Source organism: Pelmatolapia mariae, linkage group LG9 (genome assembly GCF_036321145.2).
Source record: "Pelmatolapia mariae isolate MD_Pm_ZW linkage group LG9, Pm_UMD_F_2, whole genome shotgun sequence".
Taxonomy (NCBI): domain Eukaryota; kingdom Metazoa; phylum Chordata; class Actinopteri; order Cichliformes; family Cichlidae; genus Pelmatolapia; species Pelmatolapia mariae.
Genome location: NC_086235.1, coordinates 32,517,658 through 32,540,695, shown reverse-complemented (window position 1 = coordinate 32,540,695; position 23,038 = coordinate 32,517,658). Strand labels below are relative to the sequence as shown.

The 23,038-nt window shown below is 40.3% G+C and overlaps 1 protein-coding gene across 1 annotated transcript in view; it reads right to left on the bottom strand.

Moving 5' to 3' along the window:
• Window positions 1–1,445: 1,445 nt before the first annotated feature.
• Window positions 1,446–23,038, bottom strand: part of pde1ca (phosphodiesterase 1C, calmodulin-dependent a) — a 64,750-nt gene continuing 43,157 nt past the window's right edge. The window contains exons 4-15 of the mRNA XM_063483246.1: window positions 17,326–17,439; window positions 14,407–14,589; window positions 13,369–13,435; window positions 12,971–13,087; window positions 12,551–12,691; window positions 11,973–12,073; window positions 10,489–10,617; window positions 7,568–7,669; window positions 7,045–7,165; window positions 5,566–5,647; window positions 2,877–2,997; window positions 1,446–1,614 (exon numbers count right to left, since the gene is read on the bottom strand). Of these exons, the coding sequence (XP_063339316.1) occupies window positions 1,446–1,614; window positions 2,877–2,997; window positions 5,566–5,647; window positions 7,045–7,165; window positions 7,568–7,669; window positions 10,489–10,617; window positions 11,973–12,073; window positions 12,551–12,691; window positions 12,971–13,087; window positions 13,369–13,435; window positions 14,407–14,589; window positions 17,326–17,439 (1,447 nt within the window). The remainder of the gene's footprint in view (window positions 1,615–2,876; window positions 2,998–5,565; window positions 5,648–7,044; window positions 7,166–7,567; window positions 7,670–10,488; window positions 10,618–11,972; window positions 12,074–12,550; window positions 12,692–12,970; window positions 13,088–13,368; window positions 13,436–14,406; window positions 14,590–17,325; window positions 17,440–23,038) is intronic.

The following is a 23,038-nucleotide window of genomic DNA, read 5'->3' as shown; positions in this document are numbered from 1 at the left end:
CACCGCAGTGTCGGCGTTTGTTTCCCTGTTGGCCATGCTTCTTGTTGTGGTCATCTGTTGTCTTCCGATATTTTCTCCGTAAGCGACCTTTCCTCGACCAATGAGATAAGGGGTAATCTGAATTGTCATACTCGAATTGTCATAAGTGTGCTGTCAGCTCATTGGTCACAAAGCAGGAGAGGGGCTGGGAATTATGTTTTCAAACAAAGCATTAATTCCATTAACATTTATAGACTACTTTTGATTCTCACTGGACAAAGTGCGTCCCTTATTAGCTCAATACGGGATGTGTACTTTTGTTTCTAAATACGGGACGATTCCGTTTTTTTAAGGGACGGTTGGCAACCCTAATTATAGACATCTTGTCTGACAGGGATTCGAAAGAGCATATTTGTACCAAATTGACTTCTCTTTATATGCTCCCTATTAAATTCAGAATCAAATTTTAAATCCAGAATAAAATTTAAAATCCATCTCCTCACGTACAGGGCCTTGAATAAACAGGCCCCATTTTCTCTTAAAGACCCCATAGTCCCATATCAACTTGACAGAGGTCTTTGCACTGAAACTGCAGGATTTAAAATTAGAATGGGAAATTCGGCTTAAAACCTTCCTTTTTGATAAAGCATAAAGCCGAATCAGGTGACCTAAATTCTCTCTAGTTAGGCTGCAAGGTTCAGGCTGCTAGAGGTTTTCCCACTGTTGCCAAGTGGACTCATCTGATTGTTGTGATTTTCTCCCGAATATTGTAGGGTTTTTATCCTACAACATAAAGTGTCTTGAGGTGGCACTTGTTGGAATTTGGTTCTATATAAATAAAACTGAATTAAAGTTCAAGGAGTATTTGGCTCAACAGAGTTATCTGACTGGCTAAATTGCTGCCAAAAAACAGGGGTTGTTCCTGTTTTCCTCAATATGAGACAAATAGTAAGATGTCCTAGCCTGGAAAGGTATTTTTACAGGCCAAACAAAGAGTGCAACACAATTTCCTCTCTAGCTTATGAATCATTTCTTTTAAGGTCCATATTTTTGAGCTATAGGGAGTCAAGCATCTCTGGTTTGTTACCTTCCTTTTAAGAGGAGCCCCAATATCCAGGCTTGTATGCAGTGAGCATATAACACTATTAACAAGATCATTAACCTTTTCGGGAGTAAAGTTAAAAGTAGCTGCTCTGCATTGTGCATGCTTTTGAAGTGGAAGAAAAACCATTCTCCTGAACACTTACTCTAACCTTAGATTAAATGCATAAGGTATATAACATTAATGTTCACACACAACCTCTTCTAATTAAAACCACAGTGTCTGACACCCTATGAACGACAGTACATTGAACATCCTGTGCTTGGACGGTGGGAAGAAGACAGCAGTTCATAAATTTGATTTAGAAAATGTGGATTTCAAGGCAAAAATGGAAGTGTATTCTAAAGATTAGCTATATTGTGTTCTAGCTACCTTTTCCTGCTTGGGCCCTCCATGTCTCCTTGTTTTGATGAATTTTTTGATTCCATGTACCCCTGAAACCTTTGAAGTCCACTGTGGTCAGAGAGCAGCTGCCTTCTGAGCGTGTACTTTTCATGCTGGACTGCTTTCTGTCACTTCCAATACTGTTGAAACTATGACAGGACATAAGTATAATGTTAAATATAGTTAAACATAGTGAGTAGTTGTTAGTAAACAGTAAACTGAAAGCACGGAGTCTAGGGAGCTTGAAAAGAAAAGAGTCTGGACTTCTTTAAATTTCCTTGAAAACATTTCATCTCTCATCTCAGATTCAGATGGACAGCCAAGTCTTGTCCCGTCTAATGGAAAAAGGTCAGTCTTTTGAGGATGCCACTGTTCACATTTTAGACCGAGAAGACAGTAGGTTTTAAAGAGGAGTGAAAGAAGCCATCTATGTTCACTGTGAATGACCATCTTTGAACAGAGGTGGTGGCTTACAACGCCAACTGTCTTGCCTACATAGACAAAAAATAATAAGTAAGTAATGCATTTTAGTAGTATGCACATTCATGCATATTCAATACTGGGAAAAGAATAAAAAATAACTGTAACTCTATATATATATATATATATATATAACTAGAGAAAGAGAGAGATATAGAGATCAAACTTTATTGTCATCTCTTCTATATCCAGTGCAGCGTACTGAGAGATGAGACGACGAGGCTCAGTTTACATCAGTGTAAAGCAAGCTAATAAACAGATATAAAAATGAGAAGAAAATAAATAAATTACAATTTACAGTTGGTGTGGTTTAAAGTTATGGAATGCCAGGACTGCCATAATGAATTAATTAAATACACCATTAAATAATTAATTAAAACTGTCAATAATTATTTAAATGTGTTATTAATGGGTGAATAAGGCAAGTTGTATTAAGCACTTTAAGTGCTCAGAGTCAAATGGTACTATATATTAATCAGTCTGTTTGTTAATACACCAATGAGAGACAAATGTTCTCAGTTAAAAAAAAGGTTTATTGACCTAATTTAAAAGCTAAACAGAAATGTTTTTAGGTGGTAGAACTGTATTTTAAGTTAACCAGTTCTACTGTTTGCTCTTGCATTTCAAAAAGAGGCTTTGTGGGCATTGTGGTATTGTGGGGGTTGATGCCTATACTTGAATTGGCATCAACACCCACAATGGCATTTCACACTAATGTCCACTTTAGGGAATTCTGGATGGAGAGAAGTCCGGTAGCACAGGTGCCTTATAAGTTTGTATTACTCTCCATTTTTCTCTGGCCTATAGCCCGACAATACTTTTATATAGATTCAGAGTAATTGTACTGGTTTTTATATAGCAACTGAGACAGATTCACACACATTAACAAATAATGAGACTGCAATGAAAGTGAGAATTTTGTGTGGATCACCTGTACTGTCTGAAGACAGGCAATTCAGAGCGAGAGGTCTCCTCGATAAGTGGTGTCACAATATTTTCGATCATTTCTGTCAACACAGTGAATGTCGGCTCCACAATGAAATCAATGAATCCTGCAAAAACAGACATTCATAATTGGCACTGTTTTTTTAAATTCTCCCACTTAATTCAAGAAACATGTTTATTAGAGCCTTCTATATTACACACAAAAATTGACATTTATAGTTAGTTTCATCATGTGAATAATCACATGGAAGAAGGAAGCAGAATCACATTTTTAAACCTATGAAGTTAGGGACAAGAATTCCTGATCAAGTACCAATTATTAGCAGCCCCTAAGAGAACGACAAATTGATCATGTATAATTACAACCTGTAATATTACAAACTTTAAATGGTAACTGGCCTGTATTTGTATATCACTTTACTTAGTCCCTAGTGTAAAGTCCCTAAGGACCCCAAAGCGCTTTACACTATACCAGGGATTCAAGTGCCTCTAATTTGAAGCTCTTTTTTCTTGCCTTTAAAAGAAGATAAGAGGGGGGGAATTATATCCTTAAACTTAGTTACAGCACTTTCAGAAAGACACCTACTGAAATGAAATGTATTCCCCACTGCTATGTAATCCATTATTATAAATGCAAATGTTATTAAGAAATGAGAGAAGAGAGAGTTTTTAGGGTACAAGGGTACAAGACTAGAAGTTGAAGATAATTAATAAAAAGTGTTGTACATTAGCTTATTCATTATGAATAAAGTGTTTAAAGCAGTGCTTGTAAACTATTAACTGATGATGAGAAATACTTTGTAGATGCTGTAGAGATAATTAAGTAACCATTAACTAATGCTTAACAGATGATTAACTAATGCTTAATAGTGTGCACTTATTATAAAGTGTTACCAAAACGGAGTTATGATAAAAAATATGCAATGTTTGTTTTTGTCTGAATACTGTCGTTGTTTATATTTACTGCGGGAAGAAACGGTAAAAACAGCGTTTTATAAGGAAAGTGCTTGAAAGCACTCTCCACCTGTGAGCAAAAACAAAACCAAAAAAACCCCCACCCTTTCCTATTAGCGGAAAAATGTACCATGTCAACCAACAGAGATGGGCTTACTGCCCATCTCTGTTGGTTGACTGTAATTTCTGTAATCCGATTACTTTTTTTTTTGCGAGAGTGTCTCATTACAATGACGTAAGCGAGTGCGACGTTCATGGCAACAGCTGTGTGCAGATCAACAATGGATAATATATCGAGTGCGGGAGAGAGTATGAGCTTTTTTCAAGTAACTTGACCATCACTGTCGACCAATCAAAAAATGATATGGCAACATGGCATTTATTGTTTAAGAATGGGGGGGGGGGGGGGGGGGGGAGTTTTAGGAGTTACGGCGGTGTTTTGAGATGTGAGAGATCTGCGACATTTACTCATAATACAAGTCAGAGCTTTATAAAAAAAAAAAAAGAAAAAAAAGAAAATTGTATTTTCAAAATTGGAGTTCAAGTTATTTTTACTTCCAATAGTGTTAACATACTACACAGGTCATGAACAAGACTTTTTTAAATTTTCATAAGTGGGCTAAAGCACTTCATTAAAAGTAATCTAACATAAATGTAAATGCTGTAATTTGATTATTTTAATAAACCATGTAACTTGGATGGATTCGATGCTTGCTCATAGTGGTCCAAGGGACCGCTCAGGGAGTTTGTGTGTTTGCTCAGATACATGAAAAATTAGAGGGAACATTGTCCATAACCAGACAGTATTGCCGGGTGGGGAAAACCAATTTACAACATAAATGGTGGTGTATCAGGGGCTTCTGTTTGGGACTTCTGCTTCTCCACATCTGCTGCGGGAGAGCTAAGCTACCTTCAGCTCCACTGAGTACAGGGGCCTAAGTAATAGCGGTGGGTGTATTGATACTACTTTTATAGGACTGATATTTTACTTTTCTGCATTATTTTCAGTGAGTTGCTCTTGTTCAGAAACATGTCTGTCAAAAATATTGCTTATCTAACGTACGCGCACTTTGATCAGCCCTTCCTCCTGACTCTACTGTGCTTACGTCTTGATGCAGTAGCAGAGACTGTTAATTAACTACTACCAATCCACCACTGAGAGCCTTCTGACCTAATGCTGCACACTCTGGTTCAACTGTTATACTGTGGAGGACAAGAGGAAGCTGCAGCGGGTGGTAAATTCAGTCCAAAAAACAGTGAGAGCTTTATAAATGGTGTATTTCAGCTGAACAGCTGAGAAGCTCATTGGAGCCCCTCTTACCTCCAAACTGTGAAACAATTTCTTCTCCCAGACTCTTGAACACTCACAGACTGGACTGACACACATAAACATAACCTTATACATTTCATTACATTTATACAGTCTTAGACTGTATAAATAACTATATACTGTATACAGCACTGTATAAATACAATTTAATTGAAAATTTAAACTGAACTGAATATTAACTCTTTTGACTTACTAGTATTTTTGTTTCATGATATTCAGATTCCACATTTATCTGTAGGAACTGCAATTCTTCCATAAATGAACTTGAAAAAATATTATTATATTCACTTGGCTGTTATTGGTCACTGACTGCTGCTTGACAAAACTTAAAATGTATCCAAAATATGCTAATCCTTTAGAAAGAAGCATTAACTGTATTTAAGAACTTTACCTATTTGGGACTGGGCCACCATGGTGGATTTGCGGTCACAAAGAGGGGAGAAAGGTAGACCCAGCTCTGCTTCCCTATCTCCCTGAAAACAAATGACACCGCTATGTTTACAAAGACAGTTGGCCTCAATAATGTACACTGTAATTCAAATTCGGAAGACTTTATTTATCCCCAAGGGGGATACACAAACAACAATACACAAACAATACACAAACATCACATTGGGGAGACAGGTCAGGCTAGATAGCTGTTACTTTAGCTGAACAATGGAAAAATGCACAACATCAGGAAGGACAAGGAGAAAAAAGAACTCCCTCCAGACTGAGTTCCAACTGGGAGATCAGTTTGAGAACAGAAAAAACAAACAAACTCCTCAGCGCATAACACATGAAAAACTCTTAATACACCATTGAAACACATGACAAGCAACAGGGAAAGGTAAAAGGTGAGAGACAGCCAGTGTAGACAGCGCATCCGGGCCTGCAGCATATGCGCTGGTCCCCTTTGATCCACCGTCTGCATCGGGAGGGAATAAGCATCGAAGGCATTTGGAAGGGGAGGGGGGATGAGGGTATATCTGCATGTGTATGTTATTATGTGTACAGCTAACCAATGCAATTTCCCTGAAACACTGTTTTTAAATCTATTGAATTAGAAAAGTAATTAAGTGACTTAAAAACCTTTATAAAATAAAATTTCTTTTATTTTATGCCTTTTATTAGACACTATGAACTGAGACGGAATGCAAGCCTCCTCTGAAAACCACATCGACTGAAATGGGAAACAGACTCCACCACAATAGGAGACTAAACAAAATGTTTGTACCTGGCAAGAAAAGTTTCTATTTTGTTATGTCAAAGCATAATTTTTTCACCCTATGTCTAGTTGGCTGTTGAAGAGTAATGTTATCTGCGTGGTAAACTACTGTGGTCAAATAATTAAGTTGCAATAACATTACTCATAGCTTTCTGAAATACCGTATTCAGCTGTAATACAACTTGCATATGTGAAGTGTTTAAGTTTAATTAAAGAACTGCAGTAGACTAATATTCCTATTTTTGCAGTCAGTCCTACACATAAATTGTTTTCCTGTTTGTGACTATAGTGTAATTGCAGATGCAGATTGCAGCAAAACAAAGCTCAAGGTTTTTTTTTATTTGTTTGTTTCTTTTTTGGCAGCATATGAAAACTTCTAGGGTTGTTACTTCAGTAGATGGGCAAGGTGTAGATAAGTCTGTAAATACTTCTGCTCCATTTGTGACTTGATAATTGAGTGGTTATTTCATGTCACAGAAATTTTGTTTGAGCATGTGTGTGTACAAGTATATCCAGCTATCTGTGTATATGTATATATTGGTTTGTTTGTTTTATGTGTCCGATAAAAGGTTATCATCATTATAGTATGGCTCCCACTTCCTTTACACAATAAAGTGTCAATGGAGGGACTAGGAGGTAGGTGCTAATTTTTCCAGTGACTACCTGTCTGAAGAATTCCTCAAGCAGGGATGTTGTCCAGCGATGATGGAGGTCCCAGCATTTGGCAGGGTGGCTGATGTCAGCAGTGTGCAGCAGCAATGATAAAGCCTTTGGTTTGTCAATCCTGTGAATAAAGAGTAGTTAGTCACTGGTGGGTGTTGCCAGTAAACAAACAGCAGCTGTTCAGCTCCCAAAGAAAAGTACATTAAAATTGGGTAAATATCAGTGTACTTTTCCAGTGCAATGAAACTTCCAAGAGTAAGATCTAGAAAGAAACCATGATTGCTAAATAAAACTTTTCCAAGGGAAAAAAGAATTATTGAAAATAAAGCTAAAGATTGGCCATTGGCTTTTGGATATAGAGACTCTGTAAATAAGATCAGAATTGTCCTGATTTTCAGCAAACATCCATCAAATATGATATCTACACATTATTGTTGCTGACAATATTTAACAAAAATATCTTTATCCCAGTCTTTTATACATTACTGCTGATTATAATAAGAGTTTGGAAGCCATTACTCACGCCTCAGACTGCTGCAGGAGGCTTTTCATGGCTTTGATCTGCTGAAAGTGGCAGGACATGTCAGTGGCCAATACCATATCCACTACTAAGGCCCGCAGTTCTCTGAAAAAATAAATGTAGACAGTAAAATATTCCAAAAATAGAAATAATAGCAATCTGAAAGGATTAGGATTCAGGTACTGAATCTGAAATCTGTCATTTAACTGAATTTTTCATAGATGATACAGTATTTTCCTGTTATTTTTAAATATGTGAAATATCAACACGATTATTAAAAAAAAAAACCTGTAAAAGTCTGTAAATTAACATGTGTAATGAAAAAAAAAAAAAAAAACTGTACCTGTAAATAAACATGTTTTACATTTTTTAAATAAACTTTTTACACAGAAAAAGAGTGCAACAATACAGCTGCAAGTTTAACATAATTTCATATATATTTACCTTGTTTATTTAAAAGATAAAACTGTTGAATTCTAATTTTGTGCAGTAAATACACATTTAAATGCACATTTGGTGCATTGAGCGTAAAATGACCCCAAAAGAACTAAAGTTTCTGTAATTTTATGTGTTATTGCGACATACCTGTTAACTAACAGGTATGTTGTGAAATTATAGAAGTTCGGTGGGGAAATAATATGAATGATTTTTTCAAGAGTATATAACATCTACTAGAATTAGTAAAATGCCAAAAGGTACGACTACGGTAATCTACAAATGGTGTATGCTATATTACCAAAATTGGTAAAATAACAGAAAAATAATACAAATAGAAATACATAATCATTATTATTTTTAAGATATCACCTTATTTTATGTCTTGATGCATGCTCAATCATCCAGTTAAGTAAATCCCAAAAGGTTGATTTTGTTCCTTTGGACGTAGAGTTTTCAGTGGGAGAAACGTTTCATCACTCATCCAAGTGACTTCTTCAGTCTCAGCTGACTGCAGGTTTCCCCATTCTTATAAACAATACATTTACACAATAACTGAAACCAGCCCACTGAATGAACAATGGGCTCTGAGGTCAATTCCTTGATCATTGCAAATTCTCATGACCATCTACAACGACTGATCAAAGCCCATTGATCAGTGGCACTCATGGCCATTGATCAAAGTGATCAATGGCCATGAGTGCCACTGACAGAGAGTTGGGGAAGGGCTGGAATCACAGCATTGTAAGATGGCTAAAGATGTACTCTTAGCCCCCCTCCTCGATTCAGAGATGGTCTTTCCCCTTTCACATATATGGCCTTCTTGACTAGCTGCTCAAACCAGTATTCCTCCGTGTCCGTGTCCTCATTATAAAATCCTCATCATTAAAAGAGTGACCACTGGCCTGTAGGTGTAAATAGACTGTGGAGTCTGCACTCTATTTACATGAAAAAAAGAGAAAGACCATCTCTGAATTGAGGAGGGGGCCCAAGGGTACATCTTTCGCCATTTTACAATGTTGTGATTTCAGCCACTCCTCAACTCTTGGGAAGTTGGGGGAGTGCACGGACACTTTATAGATAAATATGAAAAGTACTGTTAAGATGACAGCATGCATAGACGCAGCAACTTACTGTTCTTCATGTTCCATGCTATATATTTTATAAATGTATATGTGTGGGTGTTTGTGGCTTTTTACTACTGTATGTCTGGCAAGGTCATTAGGGCCTTCTGAGTTTGGGATTACACTGTGCAAGGAACATCAAGTGGGACTATCATCACTTCCACAGCATTCCAGAGGATATAATAAGAACTCCACAGTATCCATGGTTGGTTCTTCCCAGTGGCCAGCAGAGGAAGTGTAAACACAGGAGGCAAAGGCGAGGCTGCAGGGTGGGCCCACTAGCAAGGCTAAAGAAAGCCACTGCTTCTGAGCATTTTCCTCTCCATTAAGTCCATAATCAACAGAATCAATGAACTGAGAACACGGGCTCCAGTCAACAACTGTGTACGGGACAGTAGCATTGTATTACTCACAGAGACTTGGCTACAGCAATCAATACCAGACTCGACTACTTAGTTAGCCTGCTGCACTGTCCACCATCACGACAGAAACAGCCACTCCAGTAAAAACAGAGGAGAGGGTTTATGCTTATGTATGCATCTACATCAATGCAAACATTGGAAGGCAGGAGCAGCCCAAGCCTAATGGTGCAGGAATATGCTGGCCTAGGTCTTCGCTAAGATCTTCAATGCTTCAATCCTGCCATACCTAAAGTAGTCCACAATTGTCCCACTGCCTAAACAGACCAAAATTAGCAGCCTCAACGACTACCGACCAGTTGCTCTAACACCTGTTGTAATGAAGTGTTTCGAGAAACTGGTCTGACGCCACATCATGTCCTGCCTGCCACCTGCACTCGACCGAGATGCTATTGCTACAACGCTCCACACCACCATATCCCACCTGGAACAACAGGGGAGTAACACCAGGCTGCTCTTTGTTGACTTTAGCCATATCTTAAGATGTATGCAGTATGAAGTTTACTTCCAACAAAGGAAAAGGAAAACAAAATAGCTGAAACTTATGGATCCTGAACTGGAAATATAAACTAGGAATAGGAAACGCTGGGAAACATGAGAAAAGTAAACACTCGGGAGGTAACAGGAGGTAACTGGTCCTTGAAATACAAGGACCAGGACTAAGATGCATGAGCTCGACTTAGAGTTAGACAATGAGACATGACTGACTGGCACAGGAGACATGGAAATAATAGAGAAAAGAGATTAGGATAGACTAGAGACAAAAGGGTACTAACACAATCAAACAAGAATCAAGAACAAGAAATATAGACAACAAAACTCAGGAGGCACTATGAAGTACAAAATTAAGACCAAATAATACAAGCACTGAAGAAAAGTTTCTTAAATTGAAAAGTCCACAACAGCTACACAAATTGAGAATATTTGAATACTGTTTACTGTTTACCTCCACTCTTCCTTTGAAAGATTAGAGAGAATATTCATTTCCTCATTATCATGTAGAAGGCGATAGACAGCGCTGACGTGATGGTTCTCCAAAACAGCTCGGTCATTGTAAAATAGTGCCGTGTCTGACCTGCAAATGCCACAGAACGTTAGTCACCACAGAATTTTTTTCTTGTTTGGTAATATATATATACACATATATACAGTGTTGAGGAGTAACGGAATACATGTACCGCCGTTACGTATTTAAAATACAAAATATGAGTAACTGTATTCCGTTACAGTTACCGTTTAAAAAGGTGGTATTCATAATACAGTTACTTTGTTGAAATGAATGGATTACACGGCGGTATTTTCCTGTTTCATATTGTGGCGGGTCAGGACTGTTTGGGTGTTGTTTCTATGTTCTGTTGTTCCAGGCCGCAGCGTTATGGTTGCCATGGTTACAGGGTGACGCGCTCTCTCTGCGACTGTGTGTTTCCTGGTTGAGAGAGCGCCTTATTGTTGTTGTTGTTGTGCTAAGCTAATAGGTAGAATGCTACAGGCATAGCCCTAAAGAATGTAGCTTCATGGACAGTGTAGTCCATGCTGCAGGGAGAATGGACTGCCATACCCGTTATGTGTCTGTGAGCGCGAGGAGGGAAAAAAGGAGAGTGGAAAAGTACGAGTTGTCACTGAGCAGAAATGGGAGCTGGAAGCATGTAAATATAATAATAACCACTGCAGCCAAGAAGAGTGCCTGATGAGCCCAGTTGTAAGTAAGCTATTAAGACTCGACTGTACACTGTGTTCGTGTTTTCCTCCGAAAAAATAAGTTCCGTTGGAGCAGCTTTTCAACGCCTCTCTCTGTCTCAAACTTGACCCAGACAACAAAGTAAAGCTATTTTTCGGCTAGGAGCCTGACACGGAACGCGCCGTATTAGCCAGAGGTCCCTTTACTATGGTTCGGCGCGGCAGACCTTCAGTAATAGTAATAAATCACATTCATGTAGTTGTAAAAAGCATGATAATATATTAAGTAATCCAAAGTATTCAGAATACGTTACCCTCATTGAGTAACGTAACAGAATACGTTACAAAATACATTCTGTAATACATTTTAAAAGTAACCTTCCCAACACTGCATATATATAATAAAAACAATATTATGATTATCAGATTATCATATGTGATGGAAATTCCTTTTTAATTTATGTATTGATAATGTGTTCTGACAATAGCATATATACCTGAAACTAGGTATGTGCTTTATACTTTATTCCACATAGTTAAGTATTGTAGAGTAGGCTAGATATAGACAGGGGCACCCAGGCACCATTAGACGTTAAAGACAATAGACAGCTAGAGAGACCCCTCTCTGGCCCTTTAGGAAGAGGGGACCTCCCTGGGGAGGGTGTTTTACAAGTAAAATTATTTACAACTTTTAAATAACACTAGATCCCCTCAGAAACTGCAATAATTTGAATGTTGCTCAGTAGGAATTACCTGGTCTGAATATGGAAGTTATTAGTAGTCCCTGTGTGCTCATAGTCATGGATGGCAGCTGCAAAAATAATGGCAAAGATCTCCAGCTCAGTTAGCCAGTGCTGAAAGAAAGTGAGATGATGCATTTTGTATGTAGTAACAAACAAACAGGCAATAAATATGTATATAATATTGCTTTACACAATTGTTAATATAAAAAAAAAATCAATAGCCACTTAAATCTAAGGCTTCAGGAGTTCTGTGTTTAGAATTGCTTTAAAAGTATACTGGTCTTTCTTGACATGCAAGATTAACGGACTCCCCAAAGACAAACCTAAAGAATGATCAAAATCTGTGCAAAAAAGACAAAGGTATACCGACTATTGGATTGCAGCAGTGTTTCCCCTTTAATGTTTTATCAGGATGTGGGGTAGCTTTAAGGTTTTAAATGTTGTGGCTTGCTAGCAGGTCATAACAGTAAAGAAAAAAAAAGAGTCCATTACTTCAAGATATGAAAAAGGCTCTCTTTGAGAACTCGAAAGAACCAAAGCAGTTTTCCTAGTTACATTTTAAATCACCATTAACCAAGCAAGACTTACCATTATTCCACTCTTAATGAGCAGGTAATGGACCGTTTGTGTAACATCAGCAGCATGTATCAGGTTGTGGTAAGGGTTTTTGTATTTGCTGTATCCCATTTCCAGTGACTCCACAAATGATGTGAGTGCAGAGGTAGGAATCTGATATTGAGACAACGCAGGAGAGAAGCATGATGACTGCAAAATTAAGTCGTATATGATTACATCACTTTAAAAGATAACGCCACATAAAAAAACAAAACAAAAAGTCATTTATAGTCTGTATGGGAAATCTTTTCACAAGGTTATTAAAGTATTGCACTTCTTAAACAAAAATGCAGACCTTGATGTTTTAGAATTAGAAATTCCCTTTAAAACTTAAAATAATATGAGGGTCAATCATTTAAATGATACATGGAAGCTGTATTTATTTGAGTTTACCTTAAAACGATTAATCAGGTTATATCTGTTGAGCAGCTCAAAGAAGACAATTTTCAGAGCATGGTTTCCGCTGGCATCATTCAGTGCAAACACATCAAACGACCACATATCTACATGCTACAGACACATAGAAACCAGTTTTATTATGATTTGAATAACATAAACAAGTGTTTCCTTGTGTACCTTGTCCTAACTAAGTCATACACAAAATGGCAGTTTCTGTTCCTGCATATTAGTATGGTAGACAGAAAACTTTTTCCCTGGCCTTAATCTTTTAACTCTCTATTGTATAACTTGCTCATGACATTTTAATACTGAGATTAAAACTGAATGCAGAATCACATACATGTCATTGATTTTATTTTTAAAGAAATCACCAAGTACATGTGCATTTATACCTTAAGCATAGTGATGACATTTAGGGAATAACTGAGACCAGTCATGTTGGAGGTTCGTCTGAACATCCTGTAACCCACAGACAAAAGTACACAGCAACACAAGCACACACCAAATGAACTAATGCACTATGCCCAGTATAGTAACTCATTTATTAATTTGAATATGTTACATTTATTTTGGAGAAGTAATATCAAAGGCATTATTTTAAAAAAATCCATCCCCAAAACAGAAGATCCCCAGAGTTTTGAAGCAGTACTGCATTAGGCCAAATAATAAAGAAAGATTAACTTTTGTTTATTCTAAATTGTTATTCAGTCTAAGGGGCAAAATAAGTATATTCTATTAAAGCCTTGTCAACCTCAATTTTTTTCACCATTTCATTTTCTATATTGATAAAGTAATGTTTATATTTCTGGCATTGCTTCTATAATCTGCGTAACTTATTTTGAGAATAATATTTGTTGTACTGAGTGGTTCGGATTGGCTCCCAAGCCATTCTAATATCTGTTGACCTGAGCTGCAGCCATAATATGCTATTCAAAGGTAAAAAGGTAATTCAAAGCTATTACTAGATACTAAATAAATCTCTGATCATTCCAGCATCCTAAGAGCCCAGAGACAAGTTGTTAGGTTAACTGCTGATTCTCAATTAACTGTAGGATTTAAGATAGCTAATGAACATCAAGATAGATTTAAGATGAATTCTAATTGGTGGATGTGACTGGTAGTGCAACAATGCCAGTCCATTTCTATTGTTCGTGTCTTATCCATGGAAACAAAATGATGCATCTCGGGGCCTTAAATTGTTCACTGTATGTTAATCAAAACCATTACAAGAAAAAAGTACCATTTGGCCGAACTTCTCAACATATGTTTTAGTTACAGAAATGTGTGATGCTTTTTTTTTTTCCAAATAAATAGTCAAGAAAATAGAAAAACAAATGTACACACTTTTTATTGCTACCTAGGCTTCTGTTCTGTTACTATGCTGACTTGTTAAACTGACTTGTATTTTTTATAGCTGTCTTAAGCCAAACCTCTCCACAAAGATCCCAGCCTGTACTGCACGGACGATGCTGCGGAAGTGTGGTTTGTCTTCACTGTGGTGCAGCAACAGGGTTCTCTGCCGTGTAAAAGTGGAGGCCAACCAGTCACGAACCTCCAGTGGTACAGAGTCTGACTGGATATCACTCAGCTCATCATCTTGGTGCCCCAGTTGTCTGCAAGACCATTCACAAAATCACTGAATGCACATTTTCATCTTCTAAAATAATTAATCTATCATCCTCATCTTAAATGAAACAAGCCAAGCCAACTTTATTTAAAACAGCACTTTAAAATGGCAAGTTGTGACCAAAGAGCTTCACATTAAGGACAGAATAAAATAAAATAAAATAAAATAAAATAAAATAAAATAAAAAAAAAAAAAAAAAAAAAAAAAAAAAATTATTTGTAGAGAAACCTGTGAGTGACAATGCTCAGGACTTTTTATGAGTATGCTGTGGCCAGTGCCATCCTCTATGCTGGTAAAATAGACACTAGGGATGCACCGATACCACTTTTTTGAAAACGAGTACGAGTACGAGTACTTGCATTTCAGTACTCGCCGATACCGATACCGAGTACTTAATAAAAACATGATTTAAATTTACAGGTAACAGCTTTAGTCATATAATTTAACAAAAAACAAACAAACAAGGGACTAGTTTGGAATTAAGAACATTTATTTAAAATGAAAAGCATGCTGTATGCAACATATTACAGAATAAATAATTATAAAAAAACAAAATTTAATTTTAAATTTGTTCGTCTATTTCTCTGTTTAGAAGTCTCACTAGCACAGTCACAGCTGGGATGACATCAGAGGCTAGTGCGTCGTGCCTGCTCACCTTTTTAGTTTTAGTTCCTCAAAAGGGGCGAGGATGGCAACACTCTTCTCCATAAGAGCCCATTGGTGAGCGGTGAGATAGTCAGGGAGTTCATGCTCGGACACATACACCCCCAGCACTCGCTTTTGCTCTATGAGGGACTGGAGCATGTAATACGTGCTGTTCCAGCGCGTCTGTACGTCCTGCTGCAGTCTCTTTATTGGCTGGTTGAGCTGTCCCTGAATGTCCTCGAGGTGGGAGTAGGCTAAGGCGGAATGTTTAAAATGCCCAACTATTTTCCACCCCACTGCTATAGCATCATCTATGCTCCTCTGTGCTAATAAGCCCTTGTAAACAGCCAGTTGGAGCATGTGCGCGACACATGGCAGACTTGGGAGCCCTGCGTCATTCATGGCTTTAATCATGTTTTTGGCATTGTCACGAAGCACAACATGTACTGATGTTTTATGTATACCCCATGTCTGGAGCATTTCCTGAAACACATGCGCTATAGCCTGGCTGGTGTGCGAGCCGCGGAATTGTTTCGCTTGTAATATGGCTTGTTGCGGCGTGAAACTCGTCTATCCACTGGGAGGTTAGGCTAATTAGCGACACGGGGCTGACACTGCTTGTCCAAATATCCGTGGTGAAACTAAACGGAGAGGAGGCTTGCAGTAGGCTGTGGATATGTTTTTTCAAGGACTCGTGTAGGTTAGGTAGCTCCATGTCAGTCATTTAGTGGCGGCTTGGGACATCATATCTGGGCTCCAGAACATGGAGGAGACGCAGGAATCCAACATTTTCTACCTCCGAGAGTGGCTGGTCACTCAATGCAATGTACTCGATAATTGCCTGTGTTATTTTCACAGCACGTGGATTGTCTCTGGACATTTTCTCTCGTCTTGCAAGAGTTTGCTGCAGCGTGGGTTGTGTTGGTTTAGAAGCGTGGGTAAACTCTTTGTACTCCTTGTCGTGTTGGGATTTTAGGTGCTTGATTAAATTGCTTGTGTTAAATGCGCTACCTATTGAGCCTCCACTGGACAATTTCGCAGAGCACAATTTGCAGTCCGCCTTTGTTTTGTCGTCTTCATTCACTTTGAAATAGTTCCACACGGCTGACATGCCTCGCCTTCTACCCCGCTCTGAGCTGCAGCCGGGGCCTGGGGGCGGGCACTTGGCGCCTGCGATTAACCCCTTACACGCCGCTCAAACATAGACATTTCTCAGACCGTGGTATCGGTCCCTGGTATCGGGGGACTTTTAACGAGTACGAGTACTTTAGAAAATGTGGTATCGAGGCCGATACCAGATACCGGTATCGGTATCGGTGCATCCCTAATAGACACCTTTAAAACTTCAGGGTCAGGTCAGGGGTTCAACTCCCAACCAGAGCATCTTTATCCAGAAAAGGTCCCTAGGCTAGACCCCCCCAATGTAACCAAGCCTACACCACAGTGAACAGTAGATGCTTGGATACAAGATATACAGCCACAAGGAGCAGTACTGTCATACCTGTCATACCTGAGGCCATGAAAACTGGTCAAAATGGGAGACGCCTCCTAGGCTAGTCAAGAATGACCAAGCTAAGATCCTGTGGGACTTAAAGATACAGACGGACAAGCTGGTGATGGCTAACCACCCGGAAATAGTAGTGGTGGACAACCAGAGGAAGACGGCTGTAGCGATAGATGTAGCCATACCAAATGACAGACACATCAGAAAGAAGCTGGAAAAGTGCCAAGGGCTCAGAGAAGAACTCAAGAAGATGTGGAGGGTGAAGGTAACAGTGGTCCATGTGGTAATTTGAGCATTTAGTGCAGTGACCCTAAAGCTAGGTGACTGACTCCAGCAAATCCCAGGAACAAAATCTTAAATCTTTATCCAGAAGAGCACACTCCTAGGAACAGCAAAGATACTGCGCAGGACCCTCAAGCTCCCAGGCCTCATAATATGTTTGGCATTGCGCAACATTTTAAAATGCTTTATTGCATTGTGAATATTACATTGTCTTATTGTAATACTGACTATTTTATTTTTCCACCACTGATTAAAGTCTATACATGGGGAAATTAGCTAAAAGCTCCTTACCTGTTTTCCTCAGAACAGAGAGATTCAAGGAGACAGGCGGCAAACTCCAGGTTTTTCTTCAGCTCCACCACAGATGCTTCTCCCTTCTCCAGCTGTTTAACAAGACATCGTAACCTACAACAAATAGCCCATAGCTCAGTATCACCTCAAAACTGTTAACACACCATGTGCTTGAGATCTTAACTCTCCCAGAGAACAAATCACTTATTGTCAGAACCAAATGGGAGAAAGGTCTGGAGTATTCCTTTGAAGATAGTGCTGGGTTAACCTTCTTCCAAACCTCCCAAAAATGATGTGGGCTTTATAGACAATTGAGAAATTTTGAGAAAACCTTGGTCTTGTTCTGATAAGTGGCATCCATCTCAGTTTGAATGGAGCAGCTCTCATTTGCAGAAATCTGGCCAAATTTATAAATAATCTCTGGTTCTCTTCCACAGTATGTCTTTTGTCTTGTCTCCCTCCCCTTACTCCCATTTGGTCGCAGCAAAGGGCTGCCCCTCCCTGAACCTGGTTCAGCTGAAGGTGTTAAAAGAGAGTTTTCCCCTCCCATTGTCACCAAGGTGCTTGCTCAAAAGGGGGTCATCTGATGTGTTTTTTCTGTATTACTGTAGTAGCACCTTTGATTTTGATTGGGTGTTATATAAATAAAATTGAATTGTTTGTATTGAAAACAGATGTGATTAAATTTTATGGCTTAGTATTATGACTAGAACTGGGATGTGCAGAATTAAACAAAATTGTATTTCTTATTTGTGAAACACTGAAATGTCCATGTTCAGAAGACCCCTATGAAAAGACCATCGAGGGAACAGTTCACCCTGCCCAGGACAGGGTTACCGGGGCCCTGCCCTGGAGCCAGGCCTGGGGAGGGTGCCCGAGGGCAAGCGTCTGGTGGCCGGGCCTTAGTCAATGGGGCCCGGCCGGGCACAGCCCAAAAAGGGACATGGGCCCATCTTCCTGCAGGCCCACCACCCGCAGGAGGCACCCGAGGGGTCGGGTGCAATGTGAGTCGGGCGGCGGCTATGAGCAGAGGCCCTGGCGGACCGATCCCCGGCTACCAAGACTGGCAATTGGGACATGGAATGTCACCTCTCTGGTGGGGAAGGAGCTTGAGCTAGTGCGTGAGGTTGAGAGGTACCGGCTAGATATAGTCGGTCTCACCTCAACGCATGGCCTGGGCTCTGGAACCAGTCTCCTGGACAGGGGCTGGACTCTCTCTCAGTCTGGAGTTGCCCTTGGTGAGAGGCGTCGGGCTGGGGTGGGTATCTTGGTATCCCCTCAGCTTGCTGCTGGTATGTTGGGTTTCTCCCAGTGGACATGAGGGTTTGTTCCTTTCGATTTCGGATCGGGGAATGAGTCCTGACTGTCGTCTGTGCTTATGCGCCGAGCGGGGGTTCAGAGTACCCAGCCTTCTTGGAGTCCCTGAGTGGGGCTCTGGAGGGTGCCCCACCTGGGGACTCTGTTGTCCTACTGGCAGACTTCAATGCTCACGTGGGCAACGACAGTGAGACCTGGAAGGGCGTGATTGGGAGGAACGGCCTCCCGGATCTGAACCCGAGCGGTGTTTTGTTATTGGACTTCTGTGCAAACCACAGTTTGGCCATAACGAACACCATGTTCAAACATAAGAGTGTCCATAAGTGCTCATGGCACCAGGACGCGCTAGGCCACAGGTTGATGATCGATTTTGTAATTGTATCACCAGACCCGAGGCCATATGTTTTGGACACTCGGGTAAAGAGAGGGGCTGAGCTGTCAACTGATCACCACCTGGTGGTGAGTTGGATCAGGTGGCGAGGGAGGACGCTGGACAGACCTGGCACACCCAAATGTATAGGGAGGGTGTGCTGGGAACGTCTAGCAGAGGCCCCTGTCTCATCTCTGCTTTTCGCAGATGATGTGGTCCTGTTGGCTTCATCAAGTGATGGCCTCCAGCTGGCTTTGGAACAGTTCGCAGCCGAGTATGAAGCGGTGGGAATGAGAATCAGCACCTCCAAATCTGAGGCCATGGTCCTCAGCCGGAAAAGGGTGGAGTGCCCACTCCGGGTCAGGGATGAGACCCTGCCCCAAGTGGAGGAGTTTAAGTATCTCGGGGTCTTGTTCACGAGCCAGTTGAGGTGGTTCATGCATCTGACAAGGATGCCCCCTGGGCGCCTCCTGGCAAGGTTTTCCATGCATGTCCCACCGGTAGGAGGCCCCGGGGCAGACCCAGGACATGCTGGAGAGATTATATCTCTCGGCTGGCTTGGGAACACCGTGGTATTCCCCCGGATAAGCTGGAGGAGATGGCTGGGGAGAGGGAGGTCTGGGCTTTTCTGCTTGTGGCTGTTGCCCCCGCGACCCGGCCCCGGATAAGTGGAAGAAAATGGATGGATGGATGGATGAATGGATGAAATGTCCAAAGCAATTGTGCTTTGGAATAAATTACTGAGGCTTCAAACTTTGATAGTGATATTCAGTGAAATAGTGGCTCAGAGAAGGATTCCACATTTCTAAACAAGGCTTCTTATTATACCAGGCAGTCATTTATTATAATCAACAGAATTGAATAGAATAGCCCTTTTTGTCATCAAACATCATCAAAATTGTATGTACAGCGAAATTATGGGAGCTCCACACTAATTGTGCAGGAATAAAATATAAATAGTAAGATAGCAGGGATACTGTCACGGTGGGGTGCGCCGGAGTGTTTTGACTTCAGGACCCAGATGCAGAGAGGCGTTGCAGGAGACGTGACGTGACTTTAATCAAAAGCAAGCTTTATTTAGCTGGTTGCAGACAAAACATGAAACTAAGAAAACAAAGAGGACTGTGAACACTGTGTAACTAAAAGACTATGAAACTCAGTGATAAAAGTATGAAGAAACCATGAACACTGAGTAACTATGAAACACAGTGAAGACAAAAACCTATGACACTATGACTGAGAGATAACAGACGACGCGACACTGAACACAGGAAGACAGGACTTAAATACACACATGAGGTGATCAGGGGAAGTGGAGACACATGAGGACACAGCTGACTAGAATCAAACATAATGACAACACAGGGAAGAGTAAAACTAACCACGTGAACACAGAACACACACGATCTACTTCAAAATAAAACAAGAAACTAGACATGACAACACTAAGCTCACAGACCTAAAACACATGATAAATTAGACAAGAATCCAAACATTGAAACCAAGGAAACAATAAATAATGGCTGCCTTTAACCGAAACTAAATAGGAATAACACATGATCACAAAGCTAACATGAGAAGAATAGAAAAATAAACTCAGAGCGCTGGGTCAGATACCCAGGCTGTGACAGAGCAGAAGTCCCATTGTGCAACGGCAGACCCGACAATGTTTGCATGAACACGCTTTGAAGCATTACATTATGGACCACTTTTCACACATGGTTGGTGTACCCACACAGCCGGCTGTAGCTTTTCAACTCACAGCCCGACACACACCCAAAAAACTGCCGAGAGAGCACAGACTTTACGCCCGAGAGGCGTGATTGCAGATGCCGCTCAGGTGGGTCCACCTCCCCTGCAGCGGCACTGCAGACCACGCCCCACCACACACATCAAACACGTAAAATAAATATTTATGCACTTTTGCATTCACGTTTTGTTATTTTTACACAGTGTTCTAAATGAATAACAATGGTCTACAGCCAATCTTGTGTATTATTATACAAACTTTGGTTGTAAGATTCAGATAACTATTTAATAAAAGCTAAATATTTTATATGAGAATAAGAAAGAAAAGTATATTTTGTGTCCACCTTTCTCTGTTAATGCCCTACCTGGCCCCCTGGCAAAAGCTTTGCTAGATCCGCCCCTGCACAGTTACCAGCTGTCAGCTGCACAGAAAAGGATCTTGGTGTCATTTGTCTCTCAGAAACAGTTCATAACTTCCCTTCAACTCATTCATGTCACCTAAATTGTAAACCTGTTTCTCCATCACCAGTTCAGCTCTGATGATTCAGTAAGGACATCTCCTGGTTTGGACCAGCCCTTTTTTCAGCTGTGGCTCCAGCAAACATCAGCTGATACTAGAAATTAAAATCAATGAATTCTAACAACAGCTGATCAAGCTTAAACGTGCTGCTGTTGTTTAGCGTGATAAACAAGAGCGAAAAGCCGATCATTGATCAGTTTCATGATTGAAGTTTCAACAGGCGAGAGAATGACAGGGGAGGCTTCATAACGACAGAATAAATCGTAATATTTTCTCTGAATGTGGGACGATTCCGTTTGTACGGCAACTCTACGAACTAACCCTTATGAATAAAATAAAGTTCAACGTCAGTAACTTAGCGCACACAGCTGTATAGAAACTCCCGTCGTGCTAGCTAGCACGCAGTACGATTGTAAAACGTCAGCACAACGAAAATAAACTACACCTGAACTCGGTTTATATCTGACCCAAATAGAGTGCAGTTCATAACTTCTTACCTGAAATTCAGTTCACCTCACGCTCCTGCCTTCGGTTTCCCTGATCCACGATTGAGCTCCACGTCAGCAACCACCGGTCAATCGGCGGTCGCCTTGCCGCCTCGTATGTCTCGTTCGCGGCATGTCCTTTCTGTCACACACCGGTGGATAGCTGCCCTCTGTTGTAGCTCCACCACCAAACAACTCAGTTATTTTTTGCACATCGACCAGCATCATCGGCCCATATAAACGAAAAATAAGTCCAGCTAAAACAGAGACTGTTGGCGAGCGATCGGGTGGTGAAACGAGTTTCAGCCGCCTCACTGTAAGCCAAACCTAGGTGCTTTTTCACGAAGGGTCGCTAGCGGCGCTAGCTAGCTAGCCGGCTATCAGCAACACGTAAGAGAACTGTCGCTAATATGGGATGTCTTGATAAAACGAGCAGATATTTGAAGTTTACACACCTACATTCTCGCCTGAAAATATCTTAAAAGTTTATTTTGTGACCTAGAAACACGAATAAAAGCATTATAGAATCCAAGTGGTGTCCGCCATTGTTTACTCTGTAGAAGCGTGCTATGAATTGTGGGATATGGAGTTTTCCACCCAGCATACACCTTTTAGGCCGTACTACTCCCGGTATACCACTAGAGAGAGCCAACACACCACAAATGAAGTCTGTTTCTATGGTGCCAAAAGTAGAATCTTTCTCAGGAGCCTAGAAATTGGCCCAAATTTGCACTAAAGTCAAAATATTTAAAAAACTGTAAAAGTCATAAACACCAAAAGTCATACCATACTAGTCCAGCTCCAGCCGCACAAAATGATCTAACATATGTAACCCTTGCGTCAAAACTGTGCGGCAGATAAGCGCGGGAAAACTTTCAGTAAAATATTAATATTTAAAAAACTATAAAAGTCATAAACACCAAAAGTCATAGCACACCATTCCAGATCCAGCCGCACAAAATGACGTAAAATATATGAAGCTTGTCTCAAAACTGCGGGGTGAGTTACAGGGCGAAATTTTAGGCTGAAAACGAAAATAATAACTAGAAAAATTTGCATTTCCTGCGAAAATGCTGTGTGGATGCCTTAACGCTGAAGCTGTCTGCTGAAAAGCTGAAAACGATGAAAAGTTGCAAAAAGTTGTATGGTGGTGAAAAAAAAAAATGCCTCCCTGAGCAGGATTCGAACCTGGCCCTCCTGGTCTCAAGGCGGCTATCCATTTCCCTGAGCCAAAGACATTCTTACAAAGAAGAGGTGGAGAGACGGACAATT